The 26,975-nt window shown below is 46.3% G+C and overlaps 1 protein-coding gene across 3 annotated transcripts in view; it reads right to left on the minus strand.

The window, feature by feature from the left end:
- Nucleotides 1-26,975, minus strand: part of RABL6 (RAB, member RAS oncogene family like 6) — a 60,518-nt gene that overhangs the window by 26,342 nt on the left and 7,201 nt on the right. For 2 of the 3 annotated variants that reach the window (XM_086625023.1, XM_086625022.1), the window contains exons 2-8: nucleotides 25,953-26,087; nucleotides 19,678-19,725; nucleotides 13,262-13,314; nucleotides 11,612-11,703; nucleotides 10,498-10,638; nucleotides 8,660-8,765; nucleotides 2,894-2,997 (exon numbers count right to left, since the gene is read on the minus strand). In XM_086625023.1, the coding sequence (XP_086481149.1) occupies nucleotides 2,894-2,997; nucleotides 8,660-8,765; nucleotides 10,498-10,638; nucleotides 11,612-11,703; nucleotides 13,262-13,314; nucleotides 19,678-19,725; nucleotides 25,953-26,087 (679 nt within the window). Of the gene's footprint in view, nucleotides 1-2,893; nucleotides 2,998-8,659; nucleotides 8,766-10,497; nucleotides 10,639-11,611; nucleotides 11,704-13,261; nucleotides 13,315-17,707; nucleotides 17,738-19,677; nucleotides 19,726-25,952; nucleotides 26,088-26,975 lie in introns of all 3 variants that reach the window. The other variant, XM_086625024.1, reaches the window with a different exon arrangement.

Raw genomic sequence — 26,975 nt, forward strand, 5'->3', positions numbered from 1 at the left:
ACAATGAGAGCAGGAATCGCCTCGCAGGAGGTGCTGCGGTGGCCACACGGACACCTCCGCTTGCTCCACAACTCGTGGTGACCCACAGCAGAACTCCAAGTGCTGTCTAAACTGAAGCAACCAACACAAGGGCTTCCCATCTGCCAAGGGTCAACGAGTCACAGTGCACCAGCACGCACGCTGTACATAACACGAGTAGCAGAGGACAATGCACCAGGTGCTCATTTCGAAATCCACCGCTGCAGCATGTTAAACATGATAATCCCAAATGATGGGCATGGATGCAAGGACCTTCCCAAGCCCTAATAACGAGCACTGCAGACCTGCCTCACAACTGCAAGCTCTAATTCCCACCATGTACTGTCACTGTGTCCACAGACACTCTGTTCACCAGCCTACACTGTACTGGAAATCAGAACTTCACCCAAACCTGAGTTCCCTGCCGTACCAGTGTGGTGATTTCTTTAAATCAGGACTCTGGCTAAAGGACTCGAGCCAGAAGAGCTCCTGCAGCGATAAAAAATCAATGTAGGAAGAGCAGAACTTTCAACTCTGGAGCTGAAGTAACCCTTTGCAGCTCATCTGTTTCAGAGAGGTGCCGCTGAAACAGACTCTCGTTTCCACCTGGGGCGCAGAGAAAAACCTCAAAAATCCCAAAATAGCGCTCTCTCTTACTCAGTGGGATCAAAGCACTCAGACATGACACAGCCTGGTGCTTTTCTTTAGGGATCAGTGGCTCAAGCCAGGAAGCATCCAGGGATGTTTTCAAGACCTTTCTAAAAAGAAGCGTTATGTTCTGACAGCAAAGAGCACTGGTCTCAGTACACAGACACAAACATGCAGCTGCTGACGTGAAAGCAGAAGTTGGGCAGCTGCACAAAAATGTCCGTTTATTTGCTAAACCAGGATCCTAGAAAAAAGTCTTGTTTTTAACATTTTAACATCTTTTCTGTCAGGCACCACAGCTAAGGTATTTCTTATGCCATGTTAAGCCAATTATGCAGCCTAATAGTGTAATTAGCCACCCGCAGTGCAAGCCCTCCCCAGCAGCTGAGCAGCAACCCTTTGCTACAGCGCACCTTCTGCAGCGCAGGAGAAGGTCACCCAGCCCGCCCGGCCGGGCAGCGCCAGCTTCAGGTGCACGCACCCCATCGCCTGTTCTTCCCGTGCTCACGAGCTGGTCTGGAAAACAGGGCACTGACACGCAGCTCCAACGGTTATCTGGCTTTGAGGTTTCTGCAGATGACTCAGGGGCTTCTACTGAGGCGATGCCACCCACCGCTGACGGCACCAAAAGCTCCTCTGAGCTCGCAGAAGGCAAGAACGTGCCTTTTGACTTGTTAGTGCGCAATGCCTAGAGCAACGTGACGGGTCTGGCCCAAGGTGCTGCATGCTACCACACTGCAAATGACACTCTCCAGTAATCGCCGTATTTCTGCACAGGCATCTACCCAGAAAGGGTGCTTTGGCAGTGGAAGCACACCAGTTCTATGAAATGGTGTTCCTTGGTGTCGATACACTGGATGGGATGACCCAGTTCAACACCCACTGCTGGAACTAGGAAGTCTTGCCATCCCACCTCTGCCAGCACTGTGCCGCTGCCGTTTCCTTTCAGTTCTGGTGTTAAGCAGACGCTCCTCAGAGCCGGCCCAGCTCAGATTAACCCAGAAGTAGACATGGTAGAAGATTGTTTTCTGCTGGATTTGTGAGCTGAAGTGGCACATGCGAGGGTCCAGCAAATACTCAAGCTGGTGTAAGGGTGAGAAGTGATGAAGTAGCAAGGCCTTCTGGCGTAAGTTTGGACCAGCTCTGTCAATTCTTGATTCTTTTAAGTATCTTCCCATAACTGATGTGGTATAAACAAAAGTACTGGAAAACAACCTGACAGCACAGCCCACACAGCCCAGTCCTTTGAGCAGGGACATCAAGAGAATTGCTGAAGGCACGAGGAGACCAACCAGCCCCTAAGGAATGGAATGAGGTGAACACTCTGGAAACAGTACTGCTTGGTGTGCACAGGGGGTATTTCAACGCTCTCACGAAGGAGAACATACCGACCAAGGTTACAGAACTTGAAATTCGGTCTGAAAAACGCTTGTGAAAATGGCTGTGCATGAATATTTCATAATTATCGATACCAGCTTCCAAATAAAGCTGCCTGTAAAGAATCTTTTTCCAATTCATTCTGGGGTTGACTTTTTGGCTTGCACGTCACTGCAATAAAGACCTTGCAATGGGAATTCACGGAACACATTTGTCAACAACATGCAGAACGTATCTCTGAAGAGATTCCTGTTCACTGTGTACAGATGTACTGGCCTTGCAGGGCTAAATCTGGCAAACGCTCATTTCCAGCAGCAAGCAAACAGACAGGGCACTGAACAAACACCAGGCAGCAGGAACCAGCCACTATTTCAAACCAGAAACGCACTGAGGAGTCTACAAGTATTCAAAGGGAACAAAAGACAGCAGTGTTGTTGCTACTCCTTTCTGCCTATCAGAAGACACACAATACACAGGAATGCAATAGCCAGCAGAAGAGGAACCAACTTGTGTGCTGAGCAGTACAGATGGAAAATATCCTCTTTCGGCATCAGAGGCTGCAACATACTTATCAACAACCCCTTCAGCATGTGCTGCTCAGCTCCACCTCCGCTGTCCTCCCCTAGATCACGTGCCTGCAGGAACCAGACCCTTTCAGAGGGATCCCCAAGTGCATGCTTTAGTTCAGGTGATGCCACTTAAAAGTGACATTTTACAAGATCCAAAGAAACCCTAAATGTCACTCACGGGACCCTTCAGTCTGTCCACGTGCCATAGCTGGGGCTGCCCAACATTCATGTGACACCTCGACTGCAACAAAACAGTTAGAAAAGATGGCTCAGTGACATACAGTTCGTAGTTTTGATCTTCTGTCTCTTGCTGCACTGACAGCTCCTCCAAAGTCGCATCAATATCCAGCTGATTCGTCTCCAGCTGCCGTAGCAACGTCTCCCTCTGAAGAAAGGAAAACAAGCTGGGTCTGAGCAGGAAGGGTCATTGTAAGAGATCTCTGTGTGCTCACAGGGTGCAGCAAGATCTTGTGTCACCACTCTACCCACAGCAAGGAATTAAACAGGAGCTTCGGTCCCTCTCACGCTCGTCAGTTTAAATACCGAAGCGCAGAGGGAAGCAGAAGCAACAGTACGTTAATTCAGAAAGTCTGTGTGTAAGAAAGTAACTTCTGCGAGCTGTGCTCAGCTGTAAACCAATAATGTGTGATTTTCAGACACAGCATCGCCAACTGCCTTTGGAGAACAGCACCAGCTCCTGTGGAGAACAGCTGTACAGCCCATTCATTCGGACCTTTTATTTTTGCCCTGTGCTAAAGAGGTTGCCTTGTGAGTAGGACCCAGCTGATGCAGAACCTCACAACAATTTTCTTTTTCCTGTCAAGGCAGATGAGTGAGCACAACCCATCGACTTGGTGAAATTTTAGAAGTCGCTGCCCCTCTGTCTTCAGTTGCTGCCCCGCAGATGGGGGACAGACACTCCAGTCCATTTCAAGTGTGCAATAAGGCGAGTTGGCTTCACTAACGTTAACACGGGGTGGCTTAATCCAGTCCCCCCCCCCCCCCCTTCCACATTTCCAACAGAATCCAAGCAAAAACCTCAGCTGAGGGGAAGTGCTGGCTTAAAAGGCTCCAAATCAGTTGCAAACGGTCATGGGACACTCTTTCTGATAGCCCAGATGGCAACGAGAAGAGATCAACAACCACACGCGTTATGCTGAGACCGTGCGGGCACGGCCAGCTCCAAGGGCTCACCCACACTGGATCCAGCACCAGCCTCCTCACCCATGCGCCCGGCAGACCCAGCAGAGCTAACCCCACATCTGTTTCTGCAGAAACACGATTCAGGACTTTCTGGCCAAGACTAGAGCTGTCTGTGGCCACCGTTCTGCTCCATGGGACAATCCCTGCACCAGAGCCCCTTCCCCTCCGCTCGGATGCAGCCCGTGGTCACCAGCTGGGCACTGGCAGTGGCCAAGCTCCCACCACCAGCACCCTGCCTGCCTCCTGGGAAGGCTCCGAGCAAGGGCCACGCGAGTCAAGTTTACACATCGAATTCTGGAGTCAAAAAGGATGTTCAGCGCCTGGAAGCGTCAGTCCTCCCCCTCGCGCGGCCTCCGTACTGGATGGCACAGGAGGCAGGGACAGCTTGTGCTCAGACACGTCCGACGACTCGGGGCACTGCTCAGTGCCCAGTAACGCAGGGTCTGCCGGCGCCACGGGTGCCCAGCTGCACCACCGCCCAGACAGGAGGAGACAGAAGAGAAACCTCAGGTTTCCTCCAAACTGCAAAGGTTTTTGCTTTTATAACTGCCTTATCCTCAAGGCACGTTTAAAGTTTCTACTGTGACAAATGTTTTTGAATTTCAGCGTCAATGACCGTGGTGAATTTTTAATTTCATGTTTGACAACACATATGCTCACTGCAGAAGACCCATTAAAGCAAAAAGCACAAAAGGAAATCTACTACATAATTGACAGAATAAAATCCCTATTTGTATAGGCAAGACAAACATTTGTATAAAGCAATGGCGTTCAGTCTCCACGTGCAATATACTATTGACAATGTATTTTCATAGACATGACAACTTTGGAGCTATCAAGCAAGTGTGCAAATTAAAACAGCAAGTAACTCGGCTGCCCTGCATCAAACACACCGCACGACTGTGCCCAGGGATTAGTCAGGGCACAGCCCGAGCCCTCCACAGAGCAAGCTGGTTTATACCAAATTCTGCCACGACTTAAATCAGCAAGCAAGGCTTAAGTAATCTTTGTTTTGTATTATAAGACCATTCATAGTGGTTGTTAACATTTAAACATGCTAATTTACTGGAAGACACAGTCTTTCTTGGAATTTAAGAGCTTCTATGATCATTAAAGCTAATTTACTGCTTCCAGTGTGTTCAGATTCTTTATTTTCACCTTTGTCATTGTGTTAAAAGCTTGGAGTGATCCATATTTCCTTAGCTAGGTAATTTTTATTCATAAGGTCTATGCAGATGGAAACTTGACTTCAATTAACACGTATACAAAGAATTATGGAGTCATTAGTCAACTCGAATTCCCTTTACTGCAGGTACATAGACAAGAAAGTTTCTGCAAAACATGCTACACATACTTAAACTTGCTACACTAAACAGAAGTACCAATCAAGATTTTAGAAGTAATTCCAGATTTTAGAACTCAAGATTCAAGAAATTCCAGATTTTAGAAGTAATAATTTGATCCTTTTATGTTATTCATACAGGGTAGGCAAAAATGAGACGGAGCGAGTTTTGTGCTTCTTTGACCTCAGTTTCCCAAGAAGAGTGAAATAAATGCTGAGCAAATTAGCTGAATAAACAGAGGCAGAAGGGACACTGCTCTCCAACGCTTACCTCGGGCACTTAGATGATGGATTTTATTAAACGAGTGGTTTGCCTTTCCTCATGCTTTGGCAGTAAGACATATACCGGAGGTGTATTTATTTCAATTTTCACAGATTACAGTAAATTAAGAATTCAGATTTAATTAATAGAGAGTTGCATTTAATTTTGGAAAAATTCATCACTAATAATGGACTTCCAAATACTTAAAAAATAACTTCTATTTTACGATGGTGGTATTAAAATATTAAAGAAACAGCTCATTTTTAGCAATGACCCAAAAGAACGGAATAAATCATGTGCTACAGAGCAACGCTTTGGCTGAATGCCACTTTCAAGTGCTTCCTGGGAAAAGGCAATTTCAGCTGTCTGCAGAATTCTGTCTCCTTCCAGCACCGCATCCGAAGGCCCGGCTGACCTGACCACATTTGCACATTATGTGGGCCACCAGCCACACCGACGGCTAAACTGCGCTCTCAGGTTGGACAACCCTTCCCCTGCAAGGGAACTGATGAATAATTGAAGAGCTCGGGCTGCTAGAGGGAACGTGCTCTGCGCCGGGGGTATGAATTTCAGCCGCCGCTTTCTTCATGAAAAATGCAGGAATGTGAGCTGAACACAGAAACGTGCAACTCCAAACCCACGCGCTGAGCACCGACTCCGCTGCAGGACGGCGTGCAGTCTCGCATACAGCTGAGCAGCCCCTCTTCCCCCCGGGAGCCGCCGGAGCCTAGGCTGAGGGGCACGGAGAAACCTCACCAGTCCACTGAGGCTGGTTAAATCATACTTAACACCTGGTGGCATTCCTCTCCTTTAACCCTGCTTCGCACCGGAGTACCAGGGAGGTGAGTCCTTCCTAGAGCCTGCTCCTCGCAAGTCTCTCTGAAGGCATAAGCAGAACCTTTAGGTTCTGCACTGGTTGTTGATCAGGCCCAGCGGGGCCAGCCCTGGCTCCCCGAGCACTCGAAGGCGAATCTCCCAGTGAGTCTCCAGGAGCAGCACAACACCCAGAGCCACCCAGCAGCAGCTCCTGCGGAGCAGCGCGAGGCTGCTTCTAACACGCCTGTGGCACAAATGCAAGAGACACTGGAAAAACCAAGTGCAGCACTTGGTTCAGTCTCCACGTGCAATATACTATTGACAATGTATTTTCACGTCTTGGCTGAGGTAGGACATCAAAGAAAGCCCCAAAGCCTGGAGGAAGCAACCGCAGGGGTCCAAATTTGCAGTGTCACCTGCCTCAGCACTGAATGGCGAGGCCAGGGATCTCCTGCACGCCAGAGGGAAATGAAACAAGCCCTCTCCACGCTGGATCCTACGCTGTGATTTTTTTCAGAATGCAAAGAAAAGCAATCCTTGTACGAGCACAAACCTGCAGGAATTAGCTTTGGCATTGCTATTTTAAAGGAAAAGCCAGGCAGCTATGGCCTGATCGCTGTCTCTTTGAGTAACAGGCATAGGACAACCTCCTCCTCAACTGCCACCTTCTGCATCGAGGTACAAAGAACAGAGCAAACATTTGCAAGCATGGTTTACATGTGCCCACCCCAATCTCCCGTGCACATTTTGGGAACTAAACTGTCATGAGAAGTCTTTCCAGGCTTGTTTCTGCAGTGTTGAATTATTTAGTCACATTACAGGAAAAACACAGGATTTGGAGTCTAATTATGTGGCACCTGCATCTTTTGGACTATCCCCAGTGCTACCCCGAGCCCACCACACAGGAGAGTAAATGTGGCTGGTTACCCCATCTCCCTCCCCTCTCCTAAGCAACTGTCACGGGACTCTCCAAAGAGCTAAAGGTTATATCAGATTTATTTTTTCTATTTCCCTGAAGACCAAGATTTGTCCAAGAAGTTCTCAGGCTTTGGGGCCAATTACTTTATCTAAGTGTCCTAATTACTTTATCTAAGTGTCCTAATTACTTTCAGTCACAAACTAATAGATCATGTTTACTTACACACAGCACATTTAAATGAAAGGTCCCCTCAGACTCGCATCCTAAAGCTGCTTCCAAGCGAACCACAATACTGCAAATGCTTCGGTACTTCCTGCTTATAACTACAGCTAGGAAAATCATCACATCTACTGATTAGTAGCAGTATCATCATGAGCAGCTTTCAGAAACAAATCTGGCAGGAAGGCTGTGCTAATGTCTGTCTCTTTTCAACATCTATTTGAGAAAAAACGAAGAGATCTACAAAACCGATAATTATTCTGCATGGTTTCCACCAGACATGACCTTCCCATAGGAGCCAAGGTTATAAAACCAACCATTCAACCAAACATTTAACCATGCTGGTAGATTTCAATCTTCTCTACTGAGCAGCAAGCTGGGTTTATATTTCAGGTTTCTACAACTTCCTCCTCAAAATTTATTGTTTGATTTGTTTCACTGGATTTTCATACATTCCATTTTCTTATCCTGGTCCTTTCTGCTCTGTAACCTGACGACATGGTAACATCCACTATTATATCCAAGCTTCTTCTGAACTAGCATTTCAGTGGGGATTATTTGTATAAAAATACACACAGACATTTCAACTACTGGTGGAAGATAATAAAGATCAACTGTCTGCTTTTTCCCATCCAAAAGAGAACAATGATACAACATCACATGTACCCTAAAAAGCGTATGATGTTGATCCCAAAGGATCCTGTATGATCACCCCAAAGGTCCTCTTCTAAAGGACCATAGCTGAGAATTCCACCCTTCTGTGCCCATTCAGCCTTTGCCTTTCCGCTCAGTCCACCCAAGAAGCCTCAATTACAAAGGAAATATGAGACTTGGATTTATGTGCGCAGGATCCGAGCAGATCAGTTACCGTTAGGGCAAAGATCTTCAGCAAAGAGTTGTCCCTGAACTGCTCAGTTCATGACCAAATCTCTTCTCATCTGAGTTTTAATTGAACAGAATATAAATACAAAGTTTAAAAAATGTGTGTATGTAATATTTTTGACTTGGTAACTACACCGTTGGATGTGATTTACTTGTCAGTGTCACTCACCACCTCGGAGCCTTTCTCCAAGCACTGGCAAACACAGCAGAGAAGAGTCCTCCCGCAAGCAGAGACATGTTTAAGTCACAGGCACCGATGTACTAATGTAATTTTGTTAACAACTATTATGAAAACAAAAATCTGCTCAGGATCCTTTAATACCAATTTAATACCAAATTCCTGGCTCAGAGACAGAGCAATCTGTCCCACCCCCCCGGAAACCAGAGAAATACTTCTGTCTTACCTGCAGCTGCAAGAAGGGGATGTTGAAGAATTTGTGCAGGTACTTGAGGCCAAAGCTGTTCTTCATGGAAGACTCAGCATAGCGAAAATACGAGGAGCCGGGAGGCCTGTCTCAACCAGATGGGCAGAGAGAAGAAAACTGTACAAAGGACAAGGACTGCACGCACGAAGAAGAGGCACTTGCTGAAATCCTCATTCACAAGCCACCCCTCGGCCCCCAGATGTAGGCTAGCAGGTCATTCTGCTCGGGACTAGTGATTTTGCTGGCAGACAAAATCCACACTTTGTGCCTCCCGAACGCTGCTGCTGCTGTGTTGCAGTGTCATGGGGCTGCCAGACCAAGAGATACCACATCAGCACACCGGGCCACTGGGTTATTAAACTGGGGGTTTCACAGCTGTACAAGCTGTTGATTTCTCAGTGAAGGTTTTGTTTTAAAAATCACAAACAGACCCACATGACGTGACAAGCAGCTGAGTGTAATGCTCACTGCTGACAAGTCAGGTATAGACATGAACTTGTAAAGAAATGATTATGTTACAGAATCAAGCCTTAAAACCAAAACCATTTCTGTGTGCCTGACACAGGCACAAACAAAAACCAGACTAAGAGGATGAAAAAATGCCTTAAAAACATAAAACCACACAAAAAGGTACAATCTATTGAATTCTGAACAATAAATAATATTTTGTACTAAGTAACAGAGAGCCTCAGATCTCTGCACAAGGGAAAACCTTGCCCAGCTGGCAAAGGAAGCCTATGACCTGGCTGTGCTCAGTAAGTGCTGTGTGGTGACGCTCTCAGAGGAAGGGCACAGAAGACAGTTGCACTACCTGGCTCTCTTCACAGAATCCCAGAATGCCAGGGGTTGGAAGGGACCTCAAAGGCTCATCTAGTCCAATCCTGCTGCCGGAGCAGGACCACCTAGATCAGATCACACCGGAACGTGTTCAGGCGGGTTTGGAACATCTCCAGAGAAGGAGACTCCACAGCCTCTCTGGGCAGCCTGTTCCAGTGCTCTGTTCCCCTTACTGGGAAGAAGTTCTTCCTCATGTTTAAGCGGAACCTCCTCTGTTCCAGCTTAGATCCGTTTCCCCTTGTCCTGTCATTGGATGCCACTGAGAAGAGCCTGGCTCCATCCTCATGGCAGTCACCCTTTCCATATTTATAAACATTAATGAGGTCCCCCCTCATTCTCCTCTTCTCCAAGCTAAAGAGCCCCAGCTCCCTCGGCCTTTCCTCAGAAGGGAGATGCTCCACTCCCTTCATCATCTTTGTGGCCCTGCGCTGGACTCTCTCCAGCAGTTCCTTGTCCTTCTTGAACTGAGGGGCCCAGAACTGGACACAATATTCCAGCTGCGGCCTCACCAGGGCAGAGTAGAGGGGGAGGAGAACCTCTCTCGACCTACTCACCGCCCCCCTTCTAATACACCCCAGGATGCATTAGAAGGGGGGTGGTTAGTAGGTAGCAGAATTATTTGGAGTAGAGAACAGTTACGCTGCAGGGAGAGGATTCTTTCACAAGAGAATGACCATCCAGAAAGAAGATGACTTCTTGGGAAAAGCTCTTCCAAAGGCACATGCGGGCAGGCACTCACTGTTCCCAGGAATACAGGTAACAACCTGCCCAGTACGGGCTCCTAGATCAAATGAAAAACAGTCTGTCGTGTAAACTGATGCTGCTGTAGGAGACACTCAGAGCTACGAAAGCCCAAAAGCTGGGCACGGGGGCCAAGGATGAACGCCGTGGACATCTGAAACGCAGCAGCAATACCGTCACCTATGGGAGATGACAGAGAGCAGCCGAGGTCCTGCCTGGCGACCGTGGTGCCATCTTACCTGTTTAGGTTGTCGATGAGGTCCCGCACATCGCCAGGCAGAATGACCCGGTGCTCGCCCATGTCTCGGTAATTCCCAAGCACACACACTGGAACGTGGGTCGGCACTTTTGGAAGCTCCCTCAGAATATAGTTAAACGTCCTTTACCATAGGAGAGAGAGATACAGGTAGGTAAGTGGGAAACATCATTTTGCAAGTAGTTTGATGCACAAATAACAGAAAAAAATCTAAAGACATTTTTTTTCCGAAATCCTTCCAAGACTGTGGCTTCTTTGCCTGCCCCACAGAAATACATTAACTGTAAACATGTTTGTATCATTCTTTATGCAGAAATGATTTGACAAGTTCAATAATCCACTGCCACCAGCAACCTCACATCTCCTACAGCAGTATTTCCCTCAGTCCCACAAAAATGGGTGGGGTCAGCAGAAGAAAAGGATTCCCTCCTTCAGCTGTCAACGGACTCGCTGACCCATATGACACCTGTAAACCACAAGCTTAAATATAAATTGCTTTGAGCAACCTGGTGTAGTGGAAGGTGTCTGTGCCCATGGCAGGGGGGTTGGAACTGGATGATCTTTGAGGTCCCTTCCAACCCAAACCACTCTGTGCCTCTGTAAAGCAGGAACTCTGATCACCTCCTCTTTCCTCTCTGGCTCCCATAGGGCAGAATGTGCAAAACAAACAGCTCAGTACTTCTGTATGTTAATGCAGCCTAGGGTCTCTAAATAATCCTTACTAATACCAGTCTTCCTGGGAATTTCTCACTAGCATCCCCGTTCCCCTTGTGCTCTGTCGTCACGGGTTTGTAACATGCCCAGCATCCTCTGCACCTGTGATAGCACTAATCATCAAGCCTGAGACAGCAGCAGATCAGAAACCACAGCACACGAGCCCACAGGGAGCCTGCTTGTTTGAAACAGGCTCAGGAGAGGAGTATAATAAAAGACACGTCAGAAGATAAAGCTATTATTTTATGGGATACAAGCTTGCTTCAACTCATTAGGCTGGTTATCACCTCCAGAGTCCATCTGGGAATCAAGAAGTCTAGAAGTCATTTGCTTTCACTAAACAAGCGAGAATGACGTGGTGCATGCTGCTGAAGATGTCTTACCACTGCTTGGTGATGTCAAACATCATCACTACGCCATTGCAGTTTTTATAGACATCCAGGAACTCTGCATCCAGAGCCATTTCTGACTCTGCCTGAGGAAATAAAGGCAAAAGACGCAGTAAATAACTTGATTCAACTTCAGGCTTGCACAGAACACAACTGACACAGTGCTAAACAGGCAAACTTTCTAAAGTGACAGCCACTGTAAGAAATATCTGTGGATTTCACACCATCATCATTTAAGCAAGATACCTGGTGGTTCACAGCTTCCATTGCCCCCAGGAACAGGCTGTGAAGCACCTGACAGGCTCTGGAAAAAACTGTCTGACAGCAAATGCTGAAACCCACCCCCTCCTCTTTCCCCTGTGCCCTCAGCTCCGGTGTTGACCAGATAACTCCCCGTAAGCTACAGGACAGAGGACACAGCTCCCATTCCATCTCTTTGACAATCCAAATACTGACTGTACTTCTAATGCTTCTCGTGTAGAAAGCCAGGATGCAGTTTCTATTGAGTTTCTCCCACGCAGGGTTGAAAGTATTTATTAGTACCTGATTTGTTTTGCATCATTTGGACTCTGCACACTGCAAAGCACAGCACTCATCACAATTCCAAGGCTTCCAATTTAGTGCCTATGGAACAATTCTTGCTCGTTTCCCAGGAGCGGAAAACTCACCCACGATTGTGAAGGAAGAAGCAGCTGCGATATCTGTTCTCGTGGAGGCTTTTTCCCATAGGAGAATATTTTTAAAGAAAATTCCCCTAATCTGACTGCACAGATTGAGCAGGACTGGCACCCTGGTGAAACAGGGAACTTTTCACTGCCCTGACCCATCCCCAGAAGTGAGGGCTCAGCTCTCTGATATCGGTGATGCTGCCTTTCCCACCAGCTTCAACAAAGCGGTTATTGAGCGGGTACCAGGACACTGCCCGTGCACTGAGCCCCGAAGGGCACTGACACATGAGCAGGAGCAAAAAAGCTCTTTAGGAGCTGCACCAGAGATCATGGGATCAAGTGCCTTTAAAATGAATTTTTCCTGAGGATAAAATCATACATCTTTTGAAAGAGATATCATGGAAGTTGTCTGGCAGCCCATATGCGGTTTGGGGAACGTGGTAGCATGGTCTGTCATACAGCACTTGTTTTCTACAGAAGATCTGAAGGAGACACATTCATAGAAGAGCCTTGAGGAAGCCACTCTGCTCACTTTTATGCACTAGATAGCACTTCTATTGCCCCTTCCTCCTCTATATTTCAAAGGGTGTTAAAAGGTAATTGTTAGCCCAGTTTTAAGGAGCAGCCAGAGAGCATCAAGTGACTTCTTCAGGCCTCACAAGAAGTCCATTACAAAAGGATCTCCTGCTGCTGACAAGGCACAGATAGGTACAAAGCTACTGAGTAAATATCTATGGTGCAGTCATTCCCAAAAAGCAGAATGGAAACAAGCAGGAAAGTTGTGGTGAGGGCAGGAACAGGGATAAAACACACAGGCAGAAGAGTGAAGAGCATCAGGGACCACATTGCCCCTCATCCGCCTGCCAGGCCAGCCTTAAAGCAGAAACAAATACAGAACTTACTCTCCATGGACCAAAGGTGGACTAGAGGCCTCCTGCTAAGTAAGAGGCAGACATCTGCATTCAAGGTCACTCACCTCCTGAGGGTCATTTTCTAGTTTCAAGCCATCTCCTCGTTTTTTGCATTTTCCTTAAAAAGAATTGTTTAAAAAAAAAAAAAAAAAAGCAGCATTACACTGGGCAGAGAACCCCAGGATGGGTCTTGGGCAGGAGCACAGCGTTTTGAACATGACCTTAAAGCAGATCCAGCTTCTACTATAAGCACGGGGAATGAGGAGGGGTGGGACAGGCATGCCTTGCTGAACAATACCAGCTAGTCTAATTCAAAGACGAATAGGAAGAAAGTCTGGGATAGCTTAAACCACATTTTTCACAGCATGAAGTCACAGTGACTGAATAATACCCCTGATCACAACGGGAAGCTGCTTTGTTGCACTTTTTGTTGCATTAGTGTTGAAGAAGCAAAAGATCATGGGGCTGAACAGCACAGCTACATACACACCCTCCTGAGAGATGCTATGACGTTGCTGTGCTACGTCACTGGCCTGAAGCAAGCAGTCTTGTAAGTGAACATGATTTCAGAGCCCACTGAGTGCTTTGGGGCACCCCAAAAAAAGGGGTGGCAGGAGACCGGAAGGTAACAGCCAAAAGACAAACAGAACTTATACAAGGCGAAATCCAAGTAAAATCAAACTGTGGCAAGGAGGCTGAGGACAAGGAGAGGAGAGACAGGCTATGTGTGCATGGAAGGCCAGTGCCAGAGGGTCAGGTCTGGTCACCACCAGCAGAGATGCAGAAAGGAAATCCTCCAGAGGCACCATCCAAGGCCACCCGCTCCAGAGACACGCACCCAGCAACAAGCTAGAGAACAGGTACAACTCAGGTTAAGCTTACAGGAAAGTGCAGGAGGCAACAGGCTAGACACTTGGAGAAGACACTAAAAAGCCACTACAGAGACCTGCCTTGCAGTCCCACAGCCACAGTCCCATCTGGAGGAATCTACAGGTTTCTCTCCAACTCATCTGCCTCCTCTAAGGCACATGCTAAAATACAGCCCTTATACTTAAAGGCCAGACCCCCTGAGGCTTCTCTCTTTTCTTACAGCTTCAATAAGCACTGGATAAGTTCACAAACTGGCATTTTGAAGTACCACTGGCATTTGACTCGGCATCCCCAGAAAAGGAGTCAGTGTTTTTAAACCTCAGGCTTCCTGAAAATTTTGCCTTACAGCAGTTACCCTGTAATCATGTTTCCAAACCTTGAAGTCTGCAGCCACAGCAGGCAGAGACGACGACACCACGTACCTGTACCTACAATCAGCAGAGTGGCAACCAGCTAACACGATTTTCTGGTGCAGACACTCGGCACCGAGGATTGCCAGGAGTCCCAATACGTAAGAGCAAGGACATCTTCTTTCACCTGCTGCCAAAGAAGTTTAATGTGGATAGACCAGGAAAAAATCTGTCCTTGCCCTCCAGGTATTGTTTAAACTCCGTCTGTGTACAGCAGTTTCCAGAGTTTTACCAAATGACGAGCACTGCAAGATCTGGAGTTGCAGATAACAAATATCTTCCAGAGGTTACTAACAGCAATTAAGAACTGTACTTCTGAATGAACTTGGTTCCATATTTTCCTAGTCTAAATATTGATGAGTTCACTAAATTATAAAGGCAGAGACTTGGAATTCCTTCTTACAATTTCTCAAAATTCCCTGTGTCACTGACAACAGGCCGTGTGGGCAGCTTGGATGCCCCCGCAAAAACCCCCTCCCATGACTCTTTCAAAGACTCTGCTACACTGGGGACCAAAACAGCTTCTGCCAACCACCCAACTCTGCTGACTAACACGGAGCGACTCCCTGTAAAATTCACGGTTCTGCCAGACGCTGCACGTGAAACAGAGTGCTTCATTCTTTTTGAGCACAGGTCAAGGATCAATAGTTATGAAACACAGGGTTATTCATGGAAGTTTTAATGCTGCAGGATACAGCAGGAGATTCCAGTCCCTGCGCCCTGACAGTGTGTCTGGTGTGTGCACCTGGGCATCACTGCGAAACGTTTGCCAGCCTTGTGTCATCTTACTGCTCATACCTGAAAGCAGCAGAAATATTAATCTTGATCCTTCCCCGTTCATGCATGTGTTTCCCCGGAGGGTCCAAGTACGAGCTCTGATTTTTCCCAGCGCAACTGAAGGTGTGGGACGCCTGGGCTGTGTGTGCCTTTTCCCACTTCAGTTCAATTCATTTCAGGCCAGCGGCATTTGTGTAGCTTCTGTGACTATCAGAACATCACTACTTCTGCAGTTACTGCTAAATTACGCTTGGCATGACTTGGATGTCTAGGTATTGAAACTGAAGGCCAAGTGCCCACGAACACTCTCCATAGTCTTTCTAACCTGGACACGTCTACAACCAACGCTTTGACACTGCATGTATGACTTGCACGCCTCTCCCTGCTTACGGGCTTCACGCGTGTACCAAGAGGAATGAGCAATATTCTTACACGAAGCTTATCACTGCTGCAAAGGAGGTCATCTGTAAAGCAGTAACAGAGCTGAAAAGCGCATGTGTGTACATATTCATGCACAGTGTCTATTTTTGGAACCAAAACTGCAGGATGAGCCAGATAAAGACAAGATATATGTAGTGAAAAGATGCAGTTCAGTCTGTAAAGGCAAATGCACAACGAAGACTGCACTGTTATATGAACGAGGTCCTGTGTTGAAGGTTGCACTAACGTGTAATCTAGGAGCCTCAATTAGAAAGCAGGGGTCTTCATGTTGTGAGTGCTCAGCTTTTCTACCTCGAACGATGACTGCTCCTTATTTACAGGCACAACAGCAACACCAAAACAAACAACCTTGCGGCAGTGCCCCGAAGTCTACAGGACAGTTGCTACTGAACATCAGACAACTGGGTTTGTGGCCAGTACCTGAGAGGCTCTGCACCTCTATGTACCACCAGCTTTGTCGCAGGATAGCAAGGACTGAGTACAGCTTGCCAACAAACGCTGTCCACAGTGCGAGGGAGATGCTTCCGTTCATCATCCAAAAATAATACATCTAGGATACTTGCATTCCCAGTGTTACCTAACTTATGACATCTGAAACTAACAGAAATATTAATTCTGATCTTCCCTCCTGCTTGCAGCTCACCTCTGGGAGGGAGAGGGGTGATGGGGCAGAGAGAGGAAAGGAATCTCCAATATGAGGGAAAGAGTTTATGATATTTTGGGGCAACAGAAAAAAACAGGATTTGATCCCTTCAGTTAGTGTATGGGAAAAGATGCAGGAACCAAACTAGCAAGTTACAAGACAGGAGATCAGAACTGTTCTTGAATCACCTGCATTCAAGCAGCTTCTTCGCATTCAGGATCTATTACAGCTTTATGACCTGCAGCAGTTACACAACTGCTGCAAAGCCAGAAAGATGAGTCAGGACTGTGACTTTTGCTGAGAGATCTCTTTCCTATGTTCTATTAGTTCCAAGGGCAGCAAAGGAGACGGTATTTACTACACACATGCACAAAATCCCACGCAATCCATAGCTGGGGGCGAGCTCTACTTGTTAAGATTTTAACAAATGGCATCATTAAAGAAACGAGCTCCGCTCTCTGAGCAGGCCCAGGGAGAACACAGCAGGCTGCAGGGAAGTCTGTACTCCACTGAGTCTGCACATCGAAAAAAAGAAATGCCAAAGAGTCAACGGAAAGGCAGGAGGAGCGGGACAGTGCGGCGGCTGCCACCTCCCCCTGCTCCAGCGCACTCAGCAGCCTCTCCGTTCGAAGCTTTCACAACAAACCTCCCCACTTCCAGGTGAACATCTGCACGCTAAACAAACGACACCAAAGCACCCGCAGAGCTGCCTCCTGCTTTCCCACAACAGGCTGCAGGGAAAAACCGAAGGGCGCTGCTGAACTAACAGGGACAGGGAGGCACGCTGCTGCCGAGCGCCAGGAGAAGCGCCACGCAGGAAAACCACACTTAACTTCAGCTCAAAAACGTACACCAAGTTTTCCAGGGTGCACCTTATTAGGTTTCCCCAAATCCTGCTGTGCACGTTCACCCCGAGACGCGACGAGCGGCAGCTCTGCGTAGCACAGAAGAGGCTGAAGCTGCTTTACAAGCCTAAAATTGAAAACTGCAGTTTACGGATACGCCTTTCAGACAGTCCAGCTACATCCTCACATCAGGCTTTCAACACACTTTTCAAGCATCTTAATTTAAACAGAGGGCTCTTAATTTTCTCTAATAAGGAACGTTTCTTCCAAAATGGGAAAACACGGGGAAAAAATCTAGCCTGGAAAACAACGTATGTTGAAATGCATGTTCGGAACGTGCGTTTTTTGGCAGTTTCAAATCCAGCCTGATAAACGCAGCGTTCTGCACAACTCTAAATATGCACGTTAGCCAGGATCTGGGAGGCAAGGAAAAAAAGGAGGCTCAGGTCTTGTCAGCACTATGCTGCAGCAGCACTGGATACTTCACTGCTAAAAGTCTACAGTCTAGACTGGTGTCGCTCTCACCCAAAGCATCCCGCAGGAGGATTTTTTGTCCTAAGCACACAGAAGGAAGAACAAAAACGTCATGAGATAACATTAAGATGAAAGTTGGATATGAGCAAGCTCTTAATGGTTAATTTGCACATTTTCCTGAAGTTATACTTATCAAGAATCTGCAATGCTATGGCAACGAGAAAGGATTTGGGTTTGTTGCATCATGACAATCTGCATTTTTACACTGCATTGATTAAGTACATCTGATTACACAAAAATACGTGTCTGTGGCCCGTTAAGTAGGGATCTCAACAGAATGAGTTTTATTTCAAAAGAATATGAAGTGGAGAGAAGAGAGTCCCTTGAGATTTCTAACACATGCTCCACTGTCAGAAATGAAAGCCGTATCAGAAGAGCTGTTATCAACATCTGCACACATCAAATCTGATCCATTTTGCCAAAAAAAGACAAGTCTCTAGTTGAGAAGATGACTCTGCTCAGAGAAGCTATTCACAGAAATAAATGCTGGAACCACATAATTCCCAAATTAACTGTCTATCTATTCATACCAAAGTTGCAAGGCAGCAGGAAAACAGATGTTTTGCTCAGATTCCAGCCCTGCACATGTTATCTCAGGATCTGAAAGCCAAGCTGCAATCAGACTGACTCCAGCAGCAGCTCTGACCTAAGGAGGGTTTTGTCTACACTGTGAAAACTGCTGTTTAAAAGAATAAAAGATAAAGCTCCCAGGATTTTCATCGAAAGTTACTGGCTCGGGTTTACCTAAAGGCTCCATTGTGCATCTGAGCTAGAGCTGCTATCTTTAACCACATTTTCTTTTTTCACAATTTTAAATACAATTTAGCTAACATGAAATATGAAATTCCTCCCTTTCCCACGCCCTGCTGTACTTATCTCCTCATCTTTTGGTGTTCGCGCGTGTACCGTCGCACAGGCGGTACAGCAGAGGCAGCGCACCTCGGAGGTGGTTCTGCTGAGGAACACGTGCCAGCCCAGACTCCAGCTAAGGCTCCAGGAAAGGGAACAGCAGCCAAACCATGAAAGTTCAAGTTTCAGTGACTGTGGTGAACAGATGTGACTGACAGAAACACAGAAACGAGCAGCACAACCCACCGAGCAAGAGATGCTCACTTGTAGAGCTGCTTTCCTGACCAAACTCGCACCTCAGGACAGGAGCCTGGCTGGCACAAAACATCTCGTAAAAGTCAAACAATATCTGCGTTTGGGGCCTCCGAACGGGCTGTTAAGATTTACATCTGAACTTCAACTCCTTCCGGCAACAGATTCCACTGCTTCCAGATTTGCACTGCATCCAGATTGTGTCTTCACGTATGTTTTGGGGGTTTGTTTTTATTTTTTATAAAACAGAACTTTATACTCTGACAAAAATTGATGAAAAATGTATTTATACATCATAATACTTTCTTGGCTAAGCATTTAGAAAAGATTTTGGATGAAATGTATTGCATTTTCTGTCCTAAGTGAATTTAAGTAATTGGTTTCTTTTATCCTTCCCTCCTGCATACATTATTCACTGCAGATAACATTTTATCGATTTAACAATAGCATTCCTTTACAAAAAGAGCTCGGGAAGAACTTCTATAAACAGAACAAAGAACTCAGTAGCTGTCTAAACATATATAAAAACTAGAAAGGAGAGAAGATGAAATTTATAATAAAGTTCAGAGAATCTGAATACACTAAAGGCTATTTCATCTGTCACGGAGCACATGAAACAACTGCTTCTGAATATTGGGTTTGATCTGAAGTTCAGACTGCAAATAATGGGCTCTAGCAAAGGAGACTCCTCTCTCCTCTCCACATTTTTTCAGGAAGTAGCATCCATGCACTTGAAAAAGTAAGTACAGACGTTTTTCTAAAGTAGAAGTAAGTAGGTATTTCTGAATTCCATGTAAGTTTTTAATTAAAATTGAGAAAGAGCAACAAATCTCCATTAGAAAAGAAATTATATATCTTACCTTTGTCAACTACATCCCAGACTTCAACTTTCACAATATCGTCAGTGGCTAAAAGCGCAAGAAGAACACACAGTGTTAGAAGAGGGTTTCAGTAAAATGACCAACACGGAACGCTCGCCAGAGAGAGGTTAACCTAAAGCCAACATTGTCAAAGTAGCAGACGAATGTCAAAAGAAAAGTGAGTTAAAAGAAAACCCAAACATAACAAGCAGGTCCTCTGTTGAAGGTCCAAGCTGTACACCAAAATGGTGCTACCTGAAGAACTTCTTAAAGACTCTTAGTCACTTAAGTGATAGCCAGATTTCCTTGATGTTTTACGTCAGATTTGAAGCATGTTACAAATATTCTGTGTAGCTTCTTTTCATAACATACAGAGGTTTCCATATTCTTTCAAAAAAGATACACGCTTGACTTGGAGAACGAAGTCTGGTTTATAAGCAAGGCATACAACTGAAAACCAAGGAATATGCACAGTTAAGGAAGATCAACCTTACTAATAGCATCTTCACGTAAACGTGACAAACAGTGCAGACAGCCCAGTGGCCACAGAAATCCATTTTCTGTGCAAATTTCAAGTCGTGTTCTATGAACAATAAGGCACTAATAGCAATTTTGCCTCTTAACAACCTGCAGCATCGGTAAATTATAAGCAGCAATGTATATTTGAGTTGCTAAAATCTGAAGCAAGACAATCAAAACTCTAACTCCAGAGACACTACTGCCAGTACCAAGAGCCAGCAGTTAGCTGTGAGACGGCACGAGGGCTGGGCAGCTTTCGTTAGATGTTTCTATTGAATCCAAAGAAGCAGTCTGATCTTCACCATGTTGTTCAAAGAAACGGCTGCTTTTTGGAAATGCTATAGACTACGCAGCAAAAGCTTGTACTTGGAGCAGCTCTGAACATAAAGCAATGGAATAGGAGGGTAACGCCTCAGACTAGAAGATAATCTCACAGGACAGCATGAGAATTTAGCTAAGCATCATTGTCAAGCCAGGAAACATTTCCTCTACAGAACTCACTGTTGGCTTAAATGTTTCAAAATATTGTAAAGACAGATTATGAATAAAGGAAAACTTTGATCCTCTGCTTCTGGAGAAAGATCCTTTTTTTACATTTCTGCACGAAGCAAAATAAGCCTCCGTTTTCCCTCATAGCAACTCCTGCTTATCTTCCACTTTGCCAGCAGGACCGTGGGGCACAGGACCACAGGAGACTTGCCCAGGGCCAGTGCAGCCAGTGCATCACAGGCTCCGGCGGGACGGAAAACACAACAGGCGTACAGCTGCCTGCAGTCCTGAAACCTCTGCTCAAACCACTGCACTCCAAAATTAATTCTGTCCCCGAGCATTTCTACAGACCATCAAGCCAGGCACGGCCAAAGTCCAACCACTCCCCATTACTCACTCACCTGGCACCCAGCTGTACGGCCAGCTACCCACAGCCAGGCACTGGCACAGCAACAGCAGGGTGCTCCCCTTGCGACGGGCGCTGCCCCCAAATCCATACCCGGCACCTGGGACTGGCAGTGCTGCTGCTGTCCCTGAAGGACATGGGGATGGACAGACCAGGAAAGCCAATCCTGGCGCTTTCAACAGTCAAGACTTTCTGCAAGAGGACAGATGTTTTCCTTTCTCAGACGGCAAACTTTGCAGGGGGGACAGGAGGAGTCCAGAAGGCTGCTTATTCTTTCCAGCAGTGCCATGTGAAGCAGCAAACGAGCATTAACAAGGAGCTTCCGCGGAGAAGCTGGAAGCCCATTTCAGAAAAGTAAGCCCTTGGGGTGATGTGCAGTCCTCTCCTAGGCGGTGACCCAGTACCTAGCACTGGGACTCTGCTCCCGAGCTCCAGCGATCTCCACCTCCTTACCCTACCACCAAATGCACCCTCAGTTAAGATTCGCTCTGCTGCTGCGAGATTTCTGCAGCGCTGCCGTCCCGCTGAGCAGCAGCACCCCCAGACAGCTGAGGAGTTGAACTGTTTGACCTAGAAAGACCTGTTCTACTCTCTTATCTGAGGGGACGCACGGAATTTCACAAAGAAACTGAGTGCATGAGATCCAAGAAAACCATTTTTTCACATAGGCTTTTTTCCTATTAACACCAGCGCTCCTGCTAGCTCGTAGCCAGTAAGTTCTTCCTTTCCATCACCAGCTTCATTCCTGATTATCCTGAACACACAAGAGGATAATTACTTTAGTGCTGCTGCGTCGGTTTTGGTATGACTCATACACAGCAGCATTTCACCTTAACAGCTTTGGAAGGCACGTCGAAGCAAAAAAGAGTGCCAATTCATCCTTTTAACTCTATAACTTGGATTAGCATAAACCATGGATCAAACCACTCGAAAGATCTGCCCTCAGTTGCTATTTGGCTAAGTACTCTGTGGCCAACAGCATCCCTGGACATCGCCTTCCCAGAAAACGGTGGAGCGGTGTGAGAAGACTCCAATTGCAAGAAAGCTGATTTAAAAACAAGAATCACTGCTTTATAGGAATGCACAGGCCCTCGGACATTATTTACTCTCATGCAATTACATGATTTGCTTCGGATCACAAACCCTGCAGAGCAGAGCAGCTCTGCCATTCCTCACACCCATCTATAAAGCATTCAAAGTATTTGAACAAAAGTATTGGCCAATTTTTATTTCAGACTCCCTTTCTGAGACTGTCAAACAGAGAATACAATCGGTGACTAGCATAATCTAAAAAAGCGTTCGTTAGAGTCAGGAATGGTAACTTCTTACCCAGACACAAAAATTACAAATATCCATCGCAGAGACAATTGACACAGAAACGTAATTTTGTTCATTCTGAATATGAAGAAATAACTCAAATTCCTCTACCTTTATTAATTCCTCCAGTATAAAATTTCTGAAGATATGACAAGGTGGTACGTTCCACATCTAAAATGTAAATCTTCTAATACCAGAAAAGTAATTGACAGCGATTTAATTCACACTGTCAATATTTGCTGCCAGCTACCTCATAACGTTTATTCAAGGTAGCCTCAGAGCACCATCACAGGAAAAACAAACTTTCTTTTTCCTCTACAGATTAACTCAGTCAACAGGGCAGTAATTAGATCTGAGCCAATTTCTCAGAGTGCCCACATCGCCCATCTTGGATGGAAAGTTTTCCAAGCAGGAAACGTACCTTACGATGTTGTTAAAAAAGGGGGATATTTTTTAAAACAAGTTTTAAGAAAGCCAACGGAGGATTTCCTATACTGCTGGAAACTATTACTAAGAAAATATTGCAGTGTTTTACAATGTAAAAGAAACCCAGATGAAAGGCAGAATTTCACGGATAGCCTTCCAGATACTGAGACTAGCTCAGCAACGCTCCGCCAGGAGAAAATGCCACCACCATACGTACACATTGCTGTCAGCTCTAACCAGCAAGCTCTACAGAAACACATCCCATAAATGTTTGAACCAAGCACTAGAAATCACGAATACACCTGTGGTTACCAACCTACAGCAAACGCCAGCCTCACGTGTGGCTGTTTCCCACCCCAGGGCTGCATCCCTGCAGACAAAGCCTCCGCTCAGGAAAAGAACGCGCAGTCCCTAAAACACGCAGAAAAACGTGAGATGACTGGATCTTTCTCCAAACACCTTTCTGCATGTATAGAAAAAACAGTTCACATGCATTTCATAGAATCATAGAGTCACAGAATGGTTAGGGCTGGAAGGGACCTTCAAAGATCATCTAGTCCAACCCCCCTGCAAGGAACAGGGACATCTCCAACTAGATCAGGTTGCTCAGGGCCTCGTCCAACCTGGCCTTGAACGTCTCCAGGGATGGAGCATCCACCACCTCTCTGGGCAACCTGTTCCAGTGTTCTACAACTCCCATGGTAAAAAATTTTTTCCTAATATCCAATCTGAATCTACCTCCCTCTATTTTAAAACCATTACCCCTTGTCCTATCACAACTGGCCCTCCTGAACAGCCTCTCCCCATCTTTCTTGTAGGCCCCCTTGAGGTACTGGAAGACCGCTATAAGGTCACCCCGGAGCCTCCTCTTCTCCAGGCTGAACAGCCCCAACTCTTTCAGCCTGTCCTCATAGGAAAGGTGCTCCAGCCCTCTTATCATCTTCGTGGCCCTCCTCTGGACCCTCTCCAACTGGTCCATGTCCTTCTTATGTTGGGGGCTCCAGGACTGGACGCAGTACTCCAGGTGAGGTCTCACGAGGGCAGAGTAGAGGGGGAGAATCACCTCCCTCGACCTGCTGGCCACGCTCCTCTTGATGCAGCCCAGGACGCGGTTGGCCTTCTGGGCCGCAAGAGCACATTGCCGGCTCATATGGAGCTTCTCGTCCACCAGCACTCCCAAGTCCTTCTCCTCAGGGCTGCTCTCGATCCATTCTCCACCCAGTCTGTATTTGTGCCGGGGATTTCGTACGCCTGTTCATGCATGCAAAACCAAGTAGGTTTTAGCAGTCGACCGGCAGGCTCCCAGGCCGTGTTCGCAAACAGCACTTGCATTACCTGCGCTGATTAGGGAGGAAACTGAAGTTTTTACCTCTGACATTGCAGAAAAGCACAATTAGCAGTAAGTGCACTCTGTAGACTGGGATACCTGAGAAAAAGGCGTTTCATTTCTTACTCTGACTATTTCTTACTTCTGTTTAGGCTGAAGTATTCAAGTTTGATTTTTTTTTTCCATCATCCAAACAACTTGTACTTTCTGTGTTCACAATCCAATAACCGATGTGCTGATGTTCTGAGAGAGAGGAAGAGGAGTGTGGGGGAAGGATGCCACAGGTATAACGCAATGTGCCAGAGGTTTCGCTGCAGATGGGGAACACCACAGATCTGTCAATGCCTTGGGCCAGTCAACAGGCAGAACATCAGGAAGATGGCAGCCAAAATAAAGATACTTCATGAAGAAATGTAGAAGCCAACAGGCACACCTGTGCATTACAGCCACATGGAGAGTCCCTGTAAAAAAATCTGAAAACCTGGACATCAGGCTTAGCTCAACATCAGATCCTGAATGACAGAATCATAGAATCATAGAATCGTTAGGGCTGGAAAGGACCTTCAAAGGCCATCTAGTCCAACCCCCCTGCAAGGAACAGGGATATCTCCAACTAGATCAGGTTGCTCAGGGCCTCATCCAACCGGGCCTTGAACGTCTCCAGGGATGGAGCATCCACCACCTCTCTGGGCAACCAGAAAACTGCTAGCTGCAACGAGCAAGGATGACCTGTTTCTCTCCCACATCCAAGGCAAATCACAACCATCTGTCCTTACGCACGTTTCCAACCTTTGTCAAGGGAGCTGACTCATGTGGAACCCTGTCTGCACAAGAGTCTCCAGAACTCTGGTTACCAGCTCCCTGTGAACGTACAACAGCAGTGCTCACCCTGCTTGTGCCCACAGAGCCAAGAGAGACGGAGAGCACACTGTCCCGAGCCAGACTGATGGTTAACACACCCTCTGGCTCCCTGATCTCTATCCCCAACATCTGATAATGGCAAACCAACTGCTGACCTTCTTTTTTAAATCCTTACAGAGCATGTTCATATTGAATCAGTCGTTCAGCCCCCAAGGCTGTGGCATTTTTTATCAGGAACCTGAAAGCTGGGCTTAATGCACTGTTGAATCACAGCCTTATGCAATTTCAATGCCTGCAGTGTCTTCTCCAGGCGAGATCCAGGGCTTGCATAGCCACTTTATACTGTCAGAGCAGATGGGAAAATAAAAAAAAAAAATCACACCTCATCTCTCAGACTCAAAACAACCACTTCAAAAAAAGCTACTGATAAGAAACTTCCGTGCTTCAGTAAATCAGCCTAGAGTTATTAGTACTACAATCATTTTTAAAACATCACCTTCACCATTTACAGGATGTTTTTCATATTTTAATTAGTAAAAAAACTCGTTTGCACCATGCTATTGACTTCTACACAACACAGTAACACCAAAAGCAGGGTTAGCCTCAGAGACAGATTTCCATAATAAACCCATTTTCATCAACAAGTCAAGCGTATCACAAGTATTTCACATCTTTTGGATCACCTATTAAACACTTTCCTTGAATTGCAGCTTCCAAAGACCTATCCTTTAGCATTTATATAGTTTCTGAGTAAAGATATTAAAAACATGACTGAGAAACTGTGAATAATAAATTAAAATAACAAGAGCGATGAGAGACCATTTTATCTCTGAAGCAGACACAGAAGAAAGCAAATGAGGCTGCAGTGGAATTTCTAGCCCCAAGGCACTGTCCCATGACTATCACTCCCTCCACCCTCTGCCATCTTACTTTTATAATTCCAGTGGATGCTGGTGACTTGGATCTCCTGAGTTGGAATATATTCCTCAATAAATTTCTTTCCCTGCAGTCGGTGCCAGAGTGTGGTTTTCCCAGTGTTCCTGTCCCCGCGGATCACAATTTTCACTGGGGAAAAAAGCAAACAGACAAATACAGTTGATTAAAAACAAATTGAGGCATGCTGTGAAAAGCACATTAACTTTTTGCAAGCATTATTCAGATGTAATTAGTTCTCCCATATAACACAGGCATGATGTGTGTGTTAAAAAACACAAGCTTCAGTCATCAAAATCAGCGTTCATTCAGCTACTCACACTTGCTCAGCAGAAAGAACCGACATCGAGATTGAATCTTCAGATCTGCACAACTTCCGCCAGCCAGGTCTCTGCTCCTTCCACCCCTCCCTAGCCCTTACTCCCACTCTGCCATGCCCTATTCCTTTGCTGGCCTTTATGCCAGGCTTCTCCTTCAACTGCCTCCTCTGTCATTCCCATTTCTCCTTAAATACTTCTCATTGCTTGGGAAAACAGAATCATAGAAACATTTAGGTTGGAAAGGATCTTTAAGATCATCGAGTCCAATGTCAACCCAACACTGCCAAGTCCACCACTAAACCATGTCCCTCAGCACCGCATCTACATGGCTTTTAAATACCTCCAGGGATGGTGACTCCACCACTGCCCTGGACAGCCTGTTCCAGTGCTTGACAACCCTTTCAGTGAAGAAGTTTTTCCTAATACCCAATCTAAACCTTCTCTGGCACAACTTGAGGCCGTTTCCTCCTGTCCTATCACTTGTTACATGGGAGAACAGACAGACCTCCACCTCACTACAACCTGCTTTCAGGTAGTTGAGGGATAAGGTCTCCTCTCAGCCTCCTACTCACTTCCAGACCCAGTTGCTGACGGAGAGCTCAAGGACCAGTTCTCAGCTGAGCCCATTAGGCAGGGTCCTGCGTTCAGAGGTGCTGCTCCCTACACCCCACAGGCGTAGGTGACTCTGAACCTTGGCGGC

This window comes from Tauraco erythrolophus, chromosome 22 (assembly GCF_009769465.1).
Source record: "Tauraco erythrolophus isolate bTauEry1 chromosome 22, bTauEry1.pri, whole genome shotgun sequence".
Lineage (NCBI taxonomy): Eukaryota > Metazoa > Chordata > Aves > Musophagiformes > Musophagidae > Tauraco > Tauraco erythrolophus.